Below are 19,862 nucleotides of genomic sequence, written 5' to 3' on the forward strand. Positions count from 1 at the left end.
GTTTCGATCCATTTTCCAGTTTCTGGTTCAGGCCTTCCTGGGCCTCAGCTGCACTTTTGCCCTTGGGTTCCTTTTGTTACTGTACATCTATTTAAGAAAATCACCTTTGTTTAAGCCTGATCAAGTTGCTTTCTAATGCTTCAGCCAAAGAGCACTGACCAATATAAAGATTTCCCAAATGTTGAATTAATCACCATCTCTCAGCTACACCATTCACTTCACTCTTCTATATCTTTCCCCAAGTTCTTTCTTTGGGCCTGGAAGTCAGCTTTTCAAGGGGGAGGAGCTGTGTTCATTCAACTCTGACTTCCAAGAGCTCAGAGCAGTGTCAGAAACAAAGCAGGTGCCCACATATTGTGGTCGACAGAATAATAATCTCTCAAAAACGTCCCAAGAATCTGTGAATATGCTACCTTACATGGCAAAAGGAACTTCACAGATGGGATTAAATTAAGGATATTGAGGTGGGGCAATTATCCCAGGTTATCTGGGTGGGTCCAGGGTAATCACAAAGGTCTTTATAAGTGGGAGGCAAGATGCCAAGGGAAAAGGAGATACAGAAAGAGATGTTAAAGTGATGTGTTCTGAAGACAGAGGAAGAGGCACAAGCCAAGGAATGCAGTTTACCTCTAGAAAGAAGTCAGAAATGGTAAGAAAACAGATTCTTCCCTAAAGCCTCTGGAAGAAACACAGCCCTCCAAAACCTTGATTTTAGACTTGTTACCACCAAAATTATAAAATAATAAATTTGTGTCATTCTAAGCCATTACGTTTGTGGTCATCTGTTACAAAAGCAATAGGGAACTAGTATGCCTACTATTCGGGAGAAGGTAATGGCAACCCACTCCAGTACTCTTGCCTGGAGAATCCCATGGACGGAGGAACCTGGTGGGCTGCCGTCTATGGGGTCGCAGAGAGTCAGGCACGACAGAAGCGACTTAGCAATAGTAGCAGCAGCATGCCTACTATTCACTGGTTGATTGAATGGTTAAATGAAAGCATGCATATCCAATGCTTTCTATATGGCATGTTCCTGCTTTTATTGCTGATATAAACTGAGCTACCTGTTGGTTTCCTGCCTGACCTTTGGACAACTGCAAAGAGCCAATGGGCTTCCTTTGGGGCAGGACATTGAGCCACCTGCTCCCCTCACCTTGGAAGGGGATCTTTAACTGCATCCAGACCAGTATCAAGTGGTCTTTGGCAGGCTGAAAAATAAATATCACCTCTTTCTTTTAAGACATAGGATAAACTGATGTCAGATGGTGGTTATCTCTGAGAGGTGGGATTTTCACTTTTACATTATGCTTCTCTGTTTTTCTAATTTTTTACACTAAATGCATATTTTGGTAATGAGAAAAATAAAACAATTTTCATTCTGGAAAAAAAAATCCTCTCTTACTTAGGCTTTCAAAATACAATTCTACACTCAATGATGGTTTTATTTCTGGAAAACAAACCAACAATTTACAAGAACCATATTTTAAAAGGAAATACATATTAAGATAAGAATGGAATGTTATATGGGATTAGGCTAAATATTTTTCTCTGACTGTCTCCTCTGATTGCAGTCAGCATCCACTGTTGCATGACAGTGCTGCACATTGTGAAAAGATGGGCAAACAGATCCTGACCAAGCAATGCAGGACCCTGGTCTTACCAAGAATGCCTGCCCCATTATCTTTGTATTAGTTTATTTAAGGGGTCAGCAGACTTTTTCTGCAAAGGACAGATAGTAAATTATTTTAGACTTTGCAGGCTATACAATCTCTGTCATAGCTACTCAGCTCTGTTACTAGAGTGTGAAGGTAGCCATCCATAAGATGTAACAGTGGGACTGTGTTCCAATAAAACTTTATTTATACATATAGTAAACTTCTTTTTTTTAAAATTTAGTTTTAATTGGAGGATAATTGCTTTACAATATTGTGTTGGTTGCTGCCGTATATTAACATGAATCAGCCATAAGCTGATGTCCCCTCCCTCTTGAAGCTACCTTCCACTTCCCACCCCATCCCACACCTCTAGATTGTCACAGAGCACTAGTTTTGACCTCCCTGCAAATTCCCACTGGTTATCTATTTTACATATGGCATGTATTATACGTAATTTTCATGTTTCACAAAATACCATTCATCTTTTGCCAATCTCTAGTTTATGTCATTTTATAGAGTTCAAAGAGTAGGTTTTTATTCTCAATTAACCACATAACATGGAGTTTTCATTATAAAAATATACTTCTATTATTTTTAGAAACATACATTAAAGCCACTGCTTTAGGTTGTTATTGTACATAATCTATGATAATGCCTAAATATTTAAAATCTTTACATTAAAGTCACTAATTGCCACTTCCAGTTTCTGGTTCAGCATAAAATGAGTGTGGAAGTTGTCACTCCAAACTAACAAATAAAAGTCTGAACAGACTGAAAAATCAACAGCTTTTCTAGGATCCATAAGATAGTTGAGGACAAGGGCAAACAGCTGCCTGCAAAACTGGAGAGACAGACAGGCAGGCAAGGAGTCATGGCTTACTGAAACAGAGACTAAGAAGGGATAACCTCTTTGGGAATCAGGGCTGGGGTGGGAAAACCTAACCGTAATTTATCAGTTGCTGGAGGATTCATGTGGACAACTACAAAAAATCCAGGGGGTCTCAGGCATGTGGGAGGGGGCAGGGAACTCAATTTTGTGAGATTTACTTCCAGAAGTTTGATTGGGTTCTTACAGTAAATACTAAAGAAAAAATTCCTGTGCTTTCAGCAGGGGAAAGTGAAAAGGAATCATTTTTAAATACAATAGCTCATTCAGCAAGAATACTAGTTGGGTTGTCATTTCCTTCTCCAGGGATCTTCCAGACTCAGGGATCAAACACGTATCTCCAGCATTGGCAGGCGGGTTCTTTACCACTGAGCCACCAGGGAAGCCTGTTTAGCTAGCAATATGTTAAGCTAGCAATAAAAAATTGCAAGGCATACTAAAAGCCGAAAGACACAATATGGCTATCCAGAGCAGGCATCAGAAGCAGACATGACAGGGATGTTGGAATTTAAAACACCTGTGGTTAATATGCTAAGGGCTCTAATGGTTAGACCTTTGCCCTTGGGTATGGGGTATCACAGCTGTTCCAATGCCACGCAGCCGCTCCAGGACCTACCTTCTTGCTGGGGTTTCTCTGACTTTGGACGTGGGGTATCTCCTCACGGCCGCTCCAGCGAAGCACAGCCACCACTCTGTGTGGTCCTACATGCCGCTATGAGCCATGCTGTGTAGGGCCACCCAAGATGGACTGGTCATGGTGGAGAGTTCTGACAAAATGTGGTCCACTGGAGAAGGGAATGGCAAACTACTTCAGTATTCTTGCCTTGAGAACCCCATGAACAGTATGAAAAGGCAAAAAGAGGGAGAAATAGCTAAGATGGCGGAGGAATAGGATGGGGAGAACACTTTCTCCCCCACAAATTCATCAAAAGAACATTTCAACGCTGAGTAAATTCTATAAAACAACTTCTGAATGCTGGCAGAGGACATCAGGCATCCAGAAAAGCAGATCATTGTCTTAAAAAACAGGTAGGAAAAATATAAAAGACAAAAAAAGAGACAAAGGAGGTAGGGAGGGAGCTCCGTCCCAGGAAGGGAGTCCTGTCCTGGGAAGGTAGTCTTAAAAAGAGAGAAGTTTCCAAACACCAGGAAACACTCTCACTGCCGAGTCTGTGGTGAGCCTTGGAAGCACAGAGGGCAACATAACAGGGAAGAAAAATAAATAAATAATTAAAACCAACAGATTATGAGCCCAACGGTAACTCCCCCAGCAGAGAAGTAGCACAGATGCCTGCATCTGCCACTAGCAAGTGGGGGCTGGGCAGGGCAGCGTGGGCTGCAGTGCTTTTTAAGAATCGGGCCAGAATGCCCCGAATGTAACCAGAGCGAACTAACTAGGGTTAGCATACCAGACTGTGGGATAGCTACCACACAAAAAGCTCTAACATAAGACACCGCCAGGACCGCACACAGAACAAAGAATGGAACAGAAATAGCCAGCTGCAGACCATCCCCTACCGGTGACAGGCAGCCAGAGCCATAAGGGCTGGAAGGGGGCAATTGCAGCCCCGGAGAGACTTTACCTACCAAACTGCAAGCAGGCTTCTTTGCTAACTAAGACTTCTGGGGTTCTGGACAGTCACCACCTGCCTGACAAGGGGCGCCAGCGGTACGCCCAGAAAACTGAGCAGCAGGGAAAGGCGATAAGTCGCAGCGACCACGCTCACCAAACACCTGAGCTACTCGGTCCTGGGAAGGGCACAAAATGCAGGCCAAATCGAATCTGTGCCTCTGAGGGCTACCTGAGAGCCGAGCCTGAGCGGCTTAGACCGGGGAGGTGCATGCAGCCTAGGGCCAGCCTCAGATGGCTCCCAGTGGAGCAATGTAGAGCCTGAGCAGTGTGCACTGTGTGCAGGGGCATGCCCAGCGTGGCTGAGACACTGCGAGCACACGCCAGTGTTATTTGTTTGCAGCATCCCTCCCTCCCCACAGCGCGACTGAACAAGTGAGCCTAAAAAAAAAAAAAAAGTGTCCACCACCGCCCCCCTTGTGTCAGGGCAGAAATCAGACACTGAAGAGACCAACAAACAGAAGAAGCTAAACAGAAGGAACCGCCTTGGAAGTGACCCCACACTGCCCACAACACCAGAGAAAGTCCCAGAAATATCTTTACTATTTTTATGACCATTCTCGTTTTTTTTGTTGTTGTTGATGTTGTTGTTTGATTGTTTTTTCTTTTTTCTTCTCCTTTTTTTAAAACTTAAAATTTTTAAGTCCTCTATTTCTCCTTTAATTTTAATTTTTATAACCTAACTATCACTTTTCAAAAAAAAAGACCCTATTTTTAAAGCAAAGGCAGTATATATATATATTTTTGTGGTTGTTGTTGTTTTTTAATAATTCTCGTGACTTTGGGTTTTTTTTTTTTTCCTTCTTGTTCTTCTTCTTTTCTTTAATATTGTATTTTTGAAAATCCAACCTCTACTCTAGATTTTTAATCTTTGCTTTTTGGTATTTGTTGTCAATTTTGTACATTTAAAAACCAAATCTTCAGTACCCAATTTTACCTGAGAGTGAGATTACTGGCTTGACCACTTTCTCCTCCTTTGGACTCTCCTTTTTTTCCACCAGGTTGTCTCTGTCTCCTCCCTCCCCCTTCTCTTCTCTACCCAACTCTGTGAATCTCTGTATGTTCTAGACAATGGAGAACACTTAGGGAACTGGTTACTGGCTGGATCTGTCTCTCTCTTTTTCATTTCCCTCTTTTATCCTCCTGGCCACCTCTGTCTACTTCCTCCCTCTCCTCTTCCCTGTATAACTCCATGAACATCTCTGAGCAGTCCAGACTGAGGAGCGCACATAAGGAAGTGATTACTGGCTAGCTTGTTCTCTGCTCTTTTGACTCCACTTCATCTCATTCCAGTCACCTCTAATTACCCCCTCCCTCTTCTCTTCTCCATGTAACACAGTGAACCTCTCTGGGTGTCCCTCAATGTGGAGAAACTTTTCATCTTTAACCTAGATGTTTTATCATCAGTGCTGTATAGATGGAGAAGTCTTGAGGTTACTGTAAAAATAAGACTGAAAACCAGAAGCAGGAGGCTTAAGTCCAAAGAACATCAGAGAACTCCTGAATCCAGGGAACATTAATCGATAGGAGCTCATCAAATGCCTCCATACCTACACTGAAACCAAGCACCACCCAAGGGCCAACAAGTTCCACAGCAAGACATACCACAGAAATTCTCCAGCAACACAGGAACACACCCCTGAGCTTCAATATACAGGCAGCTCAAGTTACTCCAAAACCAAAGACGTCTCATAACTCATTACTGGACACTTAATTGCACTCCAGAGAGAAGGAATCCAGCTCTACCCACCAGAACTCCGACACAAGCTTCCCTAACAGAAACCTTGACAAGCCACTGATACAACCCCACCTACAGCGAGGAAACTCCATAATAAAGAGAACTCCACAAATTCCCAGAATACAGAAAGGTCACCCCAAACACAGCAATATAACCAAGATGAAGAGACAGAGGAATACCCAGCAGGTAAAGAAACAGGAGAAATGCCCACCAAACGAAACAAAAAAGGAAGAGATAGGGAATCTACCTGAGAAAGAATTCCAAATAATGATAGTGAAAATGATCCAAAATCTTGAAATCAAAATGGAATCACAGATAAATAGCCTGGAGACAAGGATTGAGAAGATGCAAAAAAGGTTTAACAAGGATCTAGAAGAAATAAGAAAGAGTTAATGAATAATGCAATAAATGAGATCAGAAACACTCTGGAGGCAAAAAATAGTAGAATATCAGAGGCAGAAGATAGGATTAGTGAAATAGAAGATAGAATGGTAGAAATAAATGAATCAGAGAGGAAAAAAGAAAAACGAATTAAAAGAAATGAGGACAATCTCAGAGACCTCCAGGACAATATGAAATGCTCCAACATTCGAATTATAGGAATCCCAGAAGAAGAAGACAAAAAGAAAGACCATGAGAAAATACTTGAGGAGATAATAGTTGAAAACTTCCCTAAAATGGGGAAGGAAATAATCACCCAAGTCCAAGAAACCCAGAGAGTTCCAAACAGGATAAACCCAAGGCGAAATGCCCCAAGACACATATTAATCAAATTAACAAAGATCAAACACAAAGAACAAATATTAAAAGCAGCAAGGGAAAAACAACAAATAACACACAAGGGGATTCCCATAAGAATAACTGCAGATCTTTCAACAGAAACACTTCAGGCCAGGAGGGAATGGCAAGACATACTTAAAGTGATGAAAGAAAATAACCTAGAGCCCAGATTACTGTACCCAGCAAGGATCTCATTCAAATATGAAGGAGAAATCAAAAGCTTTACAGACAAGCAAAAGCTGAGAGAATTCAGCACCACCAAACCAGCTCTCCAACAAATGCTAAAGGATATTCTCTAGAGAGGAAACACAAAAAGGGCATATAAACCCAAACCCAAAACAATAAATTAAATGGCAACGGGATCATACTTATCAATAATTACCTTAAATGTAAATGAGTTGAATGCCCCAACCAAAAGGCAAAGACTGGCTGAACGGGTACAAAAACAAGACCCCTATATATGCTGCCTACAAGAGACCCACCTCAAAACAAGGGACACATACAGACTGAAAGTGAAGGGCTGGAAAAAGATATTCCATGCAAATAGAGACCAAAAGAAAGCAGGAGTAGCAATACTCATATCCGATAAAATAGACTTTAAAACAAAGGCTGTGAAAAGAGACAAAGAAGGCCACTACATAATGATTAAAGGATCAATCCAAGAAGATATAACAATTATAAATATATATGCACCCAACATAGGAGCACTGCAATATGTAAGACAAATGCTAACAAGTATGAAAGGGGAAATTAACAATAACACAATAATAGTGGGAGACTTTAATACCCCACACATATCTATGGACAGATCAACTAAACAGAAAATTAACAAAGAAACACAAACTTTAAACGATACAATAGACCAGTTAGACCTAATTGATATCTATAGGACATTTCACCCCAAAACAATGAATTTCACCTTTTTCTCAAGTGCTCACAGAACCTTCTCCAGGATTGATCACATCCTGGGCCATAAATCTAACCTTGCTAAATTCAAAAAAATTGAAATCATTCCAAGCATCTTTTCTGACCATAATGCATTAAGATTAGATCTCAATTACAGGAGAAAAACTATTAAAAATTACAACATATGGAGGCTGAACAACATGCTGCTGAATAACCAACAAATCACAGAAGAAATCAAAAAAGAAATCAAAATATGCATAGAAACGAATGAAAATGAAAGCACAATAACCCAAAACCTGTGGGACACTGTAAAAGCAGTGCTAAGAGGAAAGTTCATAGCAATACAGGCAGGCATACCTCAAGAAACAAGAAAAAAGTCAAATAAATAACCTAACTCTACACCTAAAGCAACTAGAAAAGGAAGAAATGGAGAACCCCAGGGTTAGTAGAAGGAAAGAAATCTTAAAAATTAGGGCAGAAGTAAATGCAAAAGAAACAAAAGAGACCATAGCAAAAATCAACAAAGCCAAAAGCTGGTTCTTTGAAAGGATAAATAAAACTGGCAAACCATTAGCCAGACTCATCAAGAAACAAAGGGAGAAAAATCAAATCTATAAAATTAGAAATGAAAAGGGAGAGATCACAACAGACAACACAGAAATACAAAAGATCATAAGAGACTACTATCAGCAATTATATGCCAATAAAATGGACAACGTGGAAGAAATGGACAAATTCTTAGAAAAGTACAACTTTCCAAAACTGAACCAGGAAGAAATAGAAAATCTTAATAGACCCATCACAAACACGGAAATTGAAACTGTAATCAGAAATCTTCCAGCAAACAAAAGCCCACGTCCAGACGGCTTCACAGCTGAATTCTACCAAAAATTTAGAGAAGAGCTAACACCTATCCTACTCAAACTCTTCCAGAAAATTGCAGAGGAAGGTAAGCTTCTAAACTCATTCTATGAGGCCACCATCACCCTAATACCAAAACCTGACAAAGATGCCACAAAAAAAGAAAACTACAGGCCAATATCACTGATGAACAGAGATGCAAAAATCCTTAACAAAATTCTAGCAATCAGAATCCAACAACACATTAAAAAGATCATACACCATGACCAAGTGGGCTTTATCCCAAGGATACAAGGATTCTTCAATATCTGCAAGTCAGTCAATGTAATTCACCACATTAACAAATTGAAAAATAAAAGCCATATGATTATCTCAATAGATGCAGAGAAGGCCTTTGACAAAATCCAACATCCATTTATGATAAAAACTCTCCAGAAAGCAGGAATAGAAGGAACATACCTTGACATAATAAAAGCTATATATGACAAACTCACAGCAAACATTATCCTCAATGGTGAAAAATTGAAAGCATTTCCCCTAAAGTCAGGAAAAAGACAAGGGTGCCCACTTTCACCACCACTATTCAACATAGTTCTGGAAGTTTTGGCCACAGCAATCAGAGCAGAAAAAGAAATAAAAGGAATCCAAATTGGAAAAGAAGAAGTAAAACTCTCACTGTTTGCAGACGACATGATCCTCTACATAGAAAACCCCAAAGACTCCACCAGAAAATTACTAGAGCTAATCAATGAATATAGTAAAGTTGCAGGATATATAATCAACACACAGAAATCCCTTGCATTCCTATACACTAATAATGAGAAGATAGAAAGAGAAATTAAGGAAACAATCCCATTCACCATTGCAATTAAAAAGAATGAAATACTTAGGAATATACCTACCTAAAGAAACTAAAGACCTATATATAGAAAACTATAAAACACTGATGAAAGAAATCAAAGAGGACACTAATAGATGGAGAAATATACCATGTTCATGGATCAGAAGAATCAATATAGTGAAAATGAGTATACTACCCCAAGCAATCTACAGATTCAATGCAATCCCTAACAAGCTACCAGCAGTATTTCTCACAGAGCTAGAACAAATAATTTCACAATTTGTATGGAAATATAAAAAACCTCGAATAGCCAAAGCAATCTTGAGAAAGAAGAATGGAACTGGAGGAATCAACCTGCCTGACTTCAGGCTCTACTACAAAGCCACAGTCATCAAGACAGTATGGTACTGGCACAAAGACAGAAATATAGATCAATGGAACAAAATAGAAAGCCCAGAGATAAATCCACACACCTATGGACACCTTATCTTCAACAAAGGAGGCAAGAATAATCAATGGATTAAAGACAATCTCTTTAACAAGTACTGGGAAAACTGGTCAACCACTTGTAAAAGAATGAAACTAGGTCACTTTCTAACACCATACACAAAAATAAACTCAAAATGGATTAAAGATCTAAACATAAAACCAGAAACTATAAAACTCCTAGAGGAGAACATAGGCAAAACACTCTCCGACATAAATCACAGCAGGATCCTCTATGATCCACCTCCCAGAATACTGGAAATAAAAGCAAAAATAAACAAATGGGATTTAATTAAAATTAAAAGCTTCTGCACAACAAAGGAAACTATAAGCAAGGTGAAAAGATAGCATTCTGAATGGGAGAAAATAATAGCAAATGAAGCAACTGACAAACAACTAATCTCAAAAATATACAAGCAACTTATGCAGCTCAAGTCCAGAAAAATAAATGACCCAATCAAAAAAATGGGCCAAAGAACTAAATAGATATTTCTCTGAAGAAGACATATGGATAGCTAACAAACACATGAAAAGATGCTCAACATCACTCATTATCAGAGAAATGCAAATCAAAACCACAATGAGGTACCATTTCACGCCAGTCAGAATGGCAGCGATCCAAAAGTCTACAAGCAATAAATGCTGGAGAGGGTGTGGAGAAAAGGGAACTCTCTTACACTGTTGGTGGGAATGCAAACTAGTACAGCCACTATGGAGAACTGTGTGGAGATTCCTTAAAAAATTGCAAATAGAACTGCCTTATGACCCAGCAATCCCACTGCTGGGCATACACACCGAGGAAACCAGAATTGAAAGAGACACGTGTACTCCAATGTTCATCGCAGCACTGTTTATAATAGTCAGGACATGCAAACAACCTATATGTCCATCAGCAGATGAATGGATAAGAAACCTGTGGTACATATACACAATGGAGTATTACTCAGCCATTAAAAAGAATACATTTGAATCCATTCTAATGAGGTGGATGAAACTGGAGCCTATTATACAGAGTGAAGTAAGCCAGAAAGAAAAACACCAATACAGTATACTAACTCATATATATGGAATTTAGAAAGATGGTAATGATAACCCTGTATGTGAGACAGCAAAAGAGACACAGATGTATAGAACGGACTTTTAGACTCTGTGGGAGAGGGCGAGGGTGGGATGATTTGGGAGAATGGCATTGAAACATGTATACTATCAGGTAAGAAATGAATCACCAGCCTATGTTTGATACAGGATACAGGATGCTTGGGGCTGGTGCACGGGGATGATCCAGAGAGATGATATAGGGTGGGAGGTGGGAGGGGGGTTCAGGATTGGGAACTCATGTACACCCATGGTTGATTCATGTCAATGTATGGCAAAACCAATACAGTATTGTAAAGCAAAATAAAGTAAAAATAAAAAAAAAATTTTTTTAAAAGAAAAGGCAAAAAGATATAACACTGAAGGATAAACTCCCTGGGTCGGTAGGTACCCAATATGCTACTGGAGATCAGTGGAGAAATAACTCCAGGAAGAATGAAGAGACAGAGACAAAGCAAAAACACCCAGTTGTGGATGTGACTGGTGATAGAAGCAAGGTCCAATGATGTAAAGAGCAATATTGCATATGAAACTGGAATGTTAGGTCCATGAATCAAGGCAAATTGGAAGTGGTCAATCAGGAGATGGCAGAGTGAAATCACCATTTTAGGAATCAGCAAACTAAAATGGATGGGAATGGGTGAATTTAACTCAGATGACCATTATATCTACTACTGTGGGCAAGAGTCCCTTAGAATGGAGTACCATCATAGTCTACAAAAGAGTCCGACATACAGTACTTGGATGCAATCTCAAAAATGACAGAATGATCTCTGTTCATTTCCAAGGCAAACCATTCAATATCACAGTAATCCAACTCTATACCCCTACCAGTAATGCTGAAGAAGATGAAGTTGAACAGTTCTATGAAGACCTACAAGACCTTTTAGAACTAACACCCAAAAAAGATGTCTTTTTCATTATAGGGGACTGGAATGCAAAAGTAGGAAGTCAAGAAACACCTGGAGTAACAGGCAAATTAGGCCTTGGAGTACAGAATGAACCAGGGCAAAGGCTAATAGAGTTTTGCCAAGAGAACACACTGCTCATAGCAAACACCCTCTTCCAACAACACAAAAGAAGAGTCTACACATGGACATCACCAGATGGTCAATACCAAAATCAGACTGATTATATTCTTTGCAGCCAAAGATGGAGAAGCTCTATACAGGCAACAAAAACAAGACCAGGAGCTGACTGTGGCTCAGATCATGAATTCCTTATTGCCAAATTCAGACTTAAAGTGAAGAAAGCAGGGAAAACCACTAGACCATTCAGATATGACCTAAATCAAATCCCTTATGATTATACAGTGGAAGTGAAAAATCGATTCAAGGGATTAGATCTGATAGACAGAGTGCCTGATGAACTACGGACAGAGGTTCATGACATTGTACGGGAGACAGGGATCAAGACCATCCCCAAGAAAAAGAAATGCAAAAAAGCAAAATGGCTGTCTGAGGAGGCCTTACAAATAGCTAGAAAAGAAGAGAAGTGAAAAACAAAGGAGAAAAGGAAAAATATATGCATTTGAAAGTAGAGTTCCAAAGAAAAACAAGGAGAGATAAGAAAGCCTTCTTCAGTGATCAGTGCACAGAAATAGAGGAAAACAATAGAATGGAAAAGACTAGAGATCTCTTTGAGAAAATTAGAGATAGCAAGGGAACATTTCATGCAAAGATGGGCTCAATAAAGGACAGAAATGGTAGGGACCTAACAGAAGCAGAAGATATTAAGAAGAGGAGGCAAGAATACACAGAAGAACTATACAAAAAAGATCTTCATGACCCAGATAATCACGATGGTGTGATCACTCACCTAGAGCCAGACATCCTGGAAAGTGAAGTCAAGTGGGCCTTAGGAAGCATCACTACGAACAAAGCTAGTGGAGGTGATAGAATTCCAGCTGAGCTATTTCAAATCCTAAAAGATGATGCTGTGAAAGTGCTGCACTCAATATGCCAGCAAATTTGGAAAACTCAGTAGTGGCCACAGGACTGGAAAAGGTCACTTTTCATTCCAATCTCAAATAAAAGCAATGCCAAAGAATGCTCAAACTACTGCACAATTGCACTCATCTCTCATGCTAGTAAAGTAATGCTCAAAATTCTCCAAGTCGGGCTTCAGCAGTACGTGAACTGTGAACTTCTAGATGTTCAAGCTGGTTTTAGAAAAGGCAGAGGAACCAGAGATCAAATTGCCAACATCCGTTGGATTATAGAAAAAGCAAGAGAGTTCCAGAAAAAACATCTATTTTTGCTTTATTAACTATGCCAAACCCTTTGACTGTGTGGATCACCACAAACTGTGGGAAATTCTTGTTTTTGTTTTTGTTTTGTTTTGTTTTTTTAAAAACTCACAAATCTTTAAAAAAAAAAACAGTTCAGGTTATAGTCACTTTCACAAGACATTTATAAACCACGAGGTGGAGAGGTCATACTCGGGGAAGCTCCACACTTTATGTGTTACTCGGAGATTCGATAATCAGTCTTGGATCAATTAACTCTCTCCAAAAAACCGTTATCCTCTTCTGCTGTGTCACAGCATACTCCACTACCTCAGCTCCATTTTCGTTGTGATAAACCAAATCATATTTCCCAGGTTCTTTCATAGCAGGTAAGGATGAAAGAATTTCTTTGTCTACTTGCTGGGTCTCTGGGTTATGGCTTAATATTCTTCCTTCCTTGTAGTCAGAGACATCAGGAGAATAATTGGATGTTAGTTCCAAAAGCTTAAATGCAATCTTTTCTCCAACTTGAGGAGCAGCTGCTAACAGTGGTAAGAGACTGTAGTCCTTCTTGTGTGTCTCTATGGGATTCTGGATGATGGTAGATGAGTTTGTCACCATTTCATTCAACTGTTGTTGCTTCTGATAGTCGGCCTTTCTATTTAAAACATAGCGAACAGCATGCCCTCTTCCTCGACCTCTCCCCTGCAAACCCCGCCCCCTCACTCCCTTCCAGGAAAGAAGGTCCTCTCCTCTGCCCCAATCTCTTCCCAGACTGGAGGGGAGAGTCACGTTGGGAGGAGGACAGAGGACTGTTTGGGTCCGACTGCTTCCATCCAGAGGTGTTTGGAGCCTGTGATGATGGCCGTGGACAGTTTCTTCCTACAAAGAGGCCTACAGTCTTTAAGAATTCTGCAGTACACTCTGGGGTGCTTTTTAGCATCACGCATTGATCGTCTGACTCTGAACTAGAGTCTGAACAAGATGATGTTCTGGAGGTCTTGCCCTTGACAGGGACAGAGGTAAAACCAGTTTTTGGAACCACTTTGTTTGCAGCTGTGGTTTTCACAGAGGATCCATCCTTTGACACGTCAGTCGAGATTTTCTCTGAGGAATGTCTGACCTCCAAGATGACGTTGCTGAGACCATCACTGGTTGGTTCGTGGTAAGACTCAGACTCCGAGGAGGAATCAGGACTGTGTTTTGTATGGACGACCATGCCACCTTTCCTGTTGTCTTCCACAAGGCTGTTTCTAGCAGGAAGAGCTTTAGGGGTGGACTTCTGGATGGTCCACTCTTTCACAGACTGTGCTTTAGAAGACTTGGGAGTCTTGGCATGTTTTTTATATTCACGTTTCTCCTTTTTCTTCGGCGACTTTTTTGCAGTCTCTCCATCATCAACCTCCACTGCATCACACGTGGCTTTGTTTTTCCTCATTTTTTTTACTCATACTCTGGTCTGTGGCGGCTTTCGGTTCTAAATCCAAGGTCTTCTCACTGTTATGGTTCTCATGCCTCTTCCAGTGCTTCTTTGAATTTCTGTAGTCTAGTTCAATTTCTTCATCTTCGTCCAACTTAAATGCCCACTTCTTTGCTTTTCTAGGTAATAAACGAGTACTATCCCCATTACTAACTGTTACAGGACTCTCAGCAATTCCTTTCTCTTCTAATTTAATGCAGGTGTGCATTCTCGGCGGGGAGCAATAGCGCCCCCTCCAAGTAGAGGCCCAGGAGGGCCCCGGAACTGAAGCCGAAGCGCTGGTGGATCAGACTGATGAGGTCCATGATGACCTGGCATCGGTTCAGGTCAATGAGAAGCCAGAAAGACGTGCAGTGCAAGGTGCCAGGCGGTGGGTAATCGAATTGAAGCCATAGCCTAACTGTCTTAGAGGCTGCCATCTTGCTCGATGCCTGGAAAATTCATAAAGAGATGGGAATGACCTCCCTCTTGAGAAATCGGTATGCAGGTCAGGAAGCAACAGTTAGAACTGGACATGGAACAACAGACTGGCTTCAAATAGGAAAAGGAGTACGTCAAGGCTGTATATTGTCACCCTGCTTATTTCACTTTTATGCAGAGTGCATTATGAGAAACACCAGGCTGGATGAAGCACAAGCTGAAATCAAGATTACCAGGAGAAATATCAATAACCTCAGATATGGTGGGCTGCCGTCTATGGGGTCGCACAGAGTCGGACACGACTGAAGCGACTTAGCAGCAGCAGCAGCAGCATGCAGATAACACCACCCTTATGGCAGAAAGTAAAGAAGAACAAAAGAGCCTCTTGATGAAAGAAGAGAGTGAAAAAGTTGGCTTAAAACTCAACATTCAGAAAACAAAGATCATGGCATCTGGTCCCATTACTTCATGGCAAATAGATGGAGAAGAAGTGACAGACTTTGTTTTTTTGGACTCCAAAATCACTGCAGATGGTGATTGCAGCCATGAAATTAAAAGACACTTACTCCTTGGAAGAAAAGTTATGACCAACCTAGACAGCATATTAAAAAGCAGAACATTACTTTGCCAACAAAGGTCTGTCTAGTCAAGGCTATGGTTTTTCCAGTAGTCATGTATGGATATGAGAGTTGGACTATAAAGAAAGCTGAGCACAGAATTGATGGTTTTGAACTGTGGTGTTGGAGAAGACTCTTGAGAGTCCCTTGGACTGCAAGGAGATCCAACCAGTCCATCCTAAAGGAAATCAGTCCTGAATACTGATTGGAAGGACTGATGTTGAAGCTGAAACTCCAATATTTTGGCCACCTGATGTGAAGAACTGACTCATTTGAAAAGACCCTGATGCTGGGAAAGATTGAAGGCAGGAGGAGAAGGGGATGACAGAGGATGAGACTGTTGGATGGCATCACCAACTCAGTGGACATGGGTTTGGGTAAACTCCGGGAGTTGTGAGGGACAGGGAGGCCTGGTGTGCTGCAGTCCATGGGGTCACAAAAAGTCTGACATGACTGAGTGACTGAACTGAACTAACAGATAAAGTAGATAGCATGCAAGAATAGTGAGACATTTAAGTAGAGAGGTGAAAAGAATCCAAAAGAAATGTTGGGAGTTATAAAACATTGTAATAAAATGAAATATGCCTTTAATGATCTTAGTTAACTGGCTATGGCTGAGGAAAGAATCTTAGAATCGTGGCTATGTCAACAGAAACCTCCAAAACAGAAAAGCAAAAAAACAAAGTAAATATCCAAGGACTAGGGGACAGCTACAAAAGGTGTAACCTATGTGTAATAAAAATATTAGAAGAAGAGAAAGAGAAAGGGAAAGAAGATATATTTGAAACAATAATGACTGAGACTTACTATGAATTAATGTCAGACAGCAAACCATAGATCCACAAAGCTAAGAGAACATCAAGCAGAATAAATGCAAAAAACAAAAACCAGAGAGCAGCCCAAGATGGCCGACTTCGAGGATCGGGTGTCGGATGAGGAGAAAGTACGCATAGCTGCTAAATTTATCACTCATGCACCGCCAGGGGAATTCAATGAAGTGTTCAACGATGTCCGGCTACTACTTAATAATGATAATCTCCTCAGGGAAGGGGCGGCACATGCATTTGCCCAGTATAACATGGATCAGTTCATGCCTGTGAAGATAGAAGGATATGAAGATCAGGTCTTAATTACAGAACATGGTGACCTGGGTAATAGCAGATTTTTAGATCCAAGAAACAAAATTTCCTTTAAGTTTGATCACTTATGGAAAGAAGTAAGTGACCCCCAGCCAGAAGAAGTAGATGGAGGTCTGAAGTCTTGGAGAGAATCCTGTGACAGTGCTTTAAGGGCCTATGTGAAAGATCATTATTCCAACGGCTTCTGTACTGTTTATGCTAAAACTATAGATGGGCAACAGACCATTATTGCATGTATTGAAAGCCACCAGTTTCAGCCTAAAAACTTCTGGAATGGTCACTGGAGATCAGAATGGAAGTTCACCATCACACCACCTACAGCCCAGGTGGTTGGAGTACTTAAGATTCAGGTTCACTATTATGAAGATGGCAATGTTCAGTTGGTTAGTTATAAAGATGTACAGGATTCAGTAACTGTTTCGAATGAAGCCCAGACTGCCAAGGAGTTTATTAAAAACATAGAGCATGCAGAAAATGAGTATCAGACAGCAACTAGTGAAAACTATCAAACAATGTCAGACACCACATTCAAAGCCTTGCGTCGGCAACTTCCTGTTACCCGCACCAAAGTCGACTGGAACAAGATACTCAGCCACAAGATTGGCAAAGAAATGCAGAATGCTTAAAGGCTGAATGTAGGATTCTTCAGTACATGGAAAGAAAGGATTCAACATGTGGTCATATGACAAATAAGTGATTTTTAAACAAGAGTGATATTTTGCTAGGGCTTTCAAAAGTTAACAGGTTTTCTAGCCTAATAGAATACTGTTGAACCTAGACCATTGTCTTGATTCTTTTGTGTTTTCTGCCTTGTAATTTTGTTTTCACTATGTCTACTTGTAAATTTTTTTTTTAATTCTGCCACATTTAATGATGGAGAGAGATATCTACCCTGGAGTCATTTTACTGTTTAGAAAATTTTCCTAGCCATGAAGCCCTGTTACTGACATAGACAGGTAATATATTCAATACTTTTCCACCCCATCCTTCAAAGTACTTCTGCTGTTCAGTGGTTTTTACTGATTAACCAACAGCTGAAGAGGCTGTGCTGCAAACTGTAGCTGAATGGAAGACACATTCATCCTTCTCCCTCCAGTTGCTTTGATCATCATTTATAACATCTCTTAACTGTAGTTTCATATGTTTGGATTGGGTCTTTTCAGGTTCATTTTAGAGGCCAAGGAAGTTTTGTGGAAATTCCATCATAGCCAACTTCTCTGGGGAAGTTGTTTTTAAATCCAAAGACTTGAACCACATTCCCTACATCAACATGTTTGCTTTTTCCCTTTCCCTCATTGTCTCCTTCCCACCTAGTACCATTATAGTTATAGACGTGCATTTTTAGAAGAGTGTTATCCATTTTTATTACTGCTTTTTTAATATTTGAAAACTGCTGACATACTAGGGGTATAGTAGAGTATAAAACTTGAAGAAATGCAGATGTTGAAGGAATAACAGGTATTTTGTGCTTTGATACTTTGTGGCAGGATTGTACTAGAAGTGAATGAATCAAACAACTATGTTAATCACAAACAAAAAACTAAAAATGAACCAAAGTGAAAAAGATAACTTTCAGGCCATATCTTTCTGTTGTAACCTGTTATTTAAGGGAATACTAGTGATTTGTTCTAAATAGGATGTAATACTTATTCCAAATTACTCTTCCTCTGTCCTGCCTGCCAACTCAAATATAACTGTGATATAGCAACCCTTCCCAGGTTTATTGGCAGGTACAGGTGTGATCTCAGAATACACAGGTGACATGCTATGATATGACAACTGGTAATGGTGGATTCATTTACATTGTTTACACTTCTATGACCCGGCCTTAAGGGAAGGTCAGTTTTTTAAAAACCGAGTAGTGTCTTCCTCCAAACACACGTCAAAAAAGAAGGGTGTTTGTGTTTTGGCTTTGTTTTTGCTGAGTAATACAGTCAAGCAAGAGTTTATTTTTAAGTGACCTGTTGATTTGTGTAAGCATTTTTGTTTATTTCAAATAAAATATATTTGTATTACTTGTTAAAAAAAAAAAAACAACCAACCAAATAATAACAACAAAGAAACCCCTATAAGTAGACACATAATTTTCCACTACAGAAAATCAAAGATAAAGGAAAAAGCCAGAGTTTAAAAAGCATCTTACCTATAGAGGAAAAAGATGAAAATTACACCTGACTTTTCCTCAGAACCCATGCAAGCAAGAAGAGAGGGGAATGAACTACTTAGTGTTAAGGGAAAAAAAAAAATCCCATCAACCTAGAATTCTGTACCCTTTGAAATTATTCTCCAAAAGTGAAGGCAATATAAAGACTTTCTCAGACAAATTAAAATTGAAGGGGACTTCCCTAGTGATCCAGTGGCTAAGATACTATATTCCCAATGCTGGAGGCCTGGGTTCAATCCCTGGTCAAGGAACTAGATCCCACATGCTGCAACTAAGAGTTCACATACCATAACTAAAGATCTCACATGCCACAATGAGGATTGAAGATCCCATGTGCCACAACTAAGACCCATCACAGTCAAATAAATAAGTAAATATAAATATTTTTAATAAATAAATAAAGTTGAGGAAACTTGTTGCCAATAGACCTGCCTTACAAGAAATGTTAAAAGAAATTTCTTTAGAAGGAAAATAATACAGGTAAGCAACTCATATCTACATAAAGGAAAAAAGCATCAAAGAAGGAATAAGTAAAGATAAAATAAAAGTTACTTGATTGTCAAAAAAGATTTTCCTAATTATTAAAATATCATATTTTACCAAACAAGGTCCTGGGTGGAGAGCTTATAAACAACTGTTACAAATAATATTTGCAATGTATGAATGATGTGTGTGATATAACATAAGTGAACCCAACTATTCAACTATTGTCCACATAAGAATGAACATGAAATGATAAAACAAGAATGCCCCCACGGGGCAGCAGTCATGCGAGATCGAATCTCAACCAGGAATCAACTCTTCCCACTAAGGCAGGCAGAACTGAATCCCTGTCTTGTCACTGTAACTGGCAGAATGCTGATCACCTAGATACACAAGACAGAGTGCTCAAATTAGAGAAAGGCAAGAAGCCACAGGGCCTGGACAGTGCAAAGAT

At 39.9% G+C, this 19,862-nt stretch overlaps 2 protein-coding genes across 2 annotated transcripts; one reads left to right on the forward strand and one right to left on the reverse strand.

Moving 5' to 3' along the window:
• Positions 1–13,288: 13,288 nt before the first annotated feature.
• On the reverse strand, positions 13,289–15,004 carry LOC120876418 (coilin-like). The gene is given in 4 exon segments (XM_040258299.1): positions 13,289–13,903; positions 13,905–14,541; positions 14,543–14,782; positions 14,784–15,004. Coding segments are annotated over 4 exon segments (1,665 nt in total). The 3' UTR covers positions 13,289–13,336.
• Positions 15,005–16,518: 1,514 nt separating this feature from the next.
• Positions 16,519–18,776, forward strand: LOC120876419 (F-actin-capping protein subunit alpha-1-like). The gene has a single exon (XM_040258300.1). The coding sequence runs from the start codon at positions 16,527–16,529 to the stop codon at positions 17,385–17,387; it is 861 nt and encodes a 286-aa protein (XP_040114234.1). The 5' UTR covers positions 16,519–16,526; the 3' UTR covers positions 17,388–18,776.
• Positions 18,777–19,862: the final 1,086 nt, after the last annotated feature.

Source organism: Oryx dammah, unplaced genomic scaffold (genome assembly GCF_014754425.2).
Source record: "Oryx dammah isolate SB20612 unplaced genomic scaffold, SCBI_Odam_1.1 HiC_scaffold_17, whole genome shotgun sequence".
NCBI lineage: Eukaryota > Metazoa > Chordata > Mammalia > Artiodactyla > Bovidae > Oryx > Oryx dammah.

Excerpts from the sequence above, each read along its gene's own strand:
- LOC120876419 (XM_040258300.1), top strand. The coding sequence starts at position 16,527 with ATGGCCGACTTCGAGGATCGGGTGTCGGATGAGGAGAAAGTACGCATA.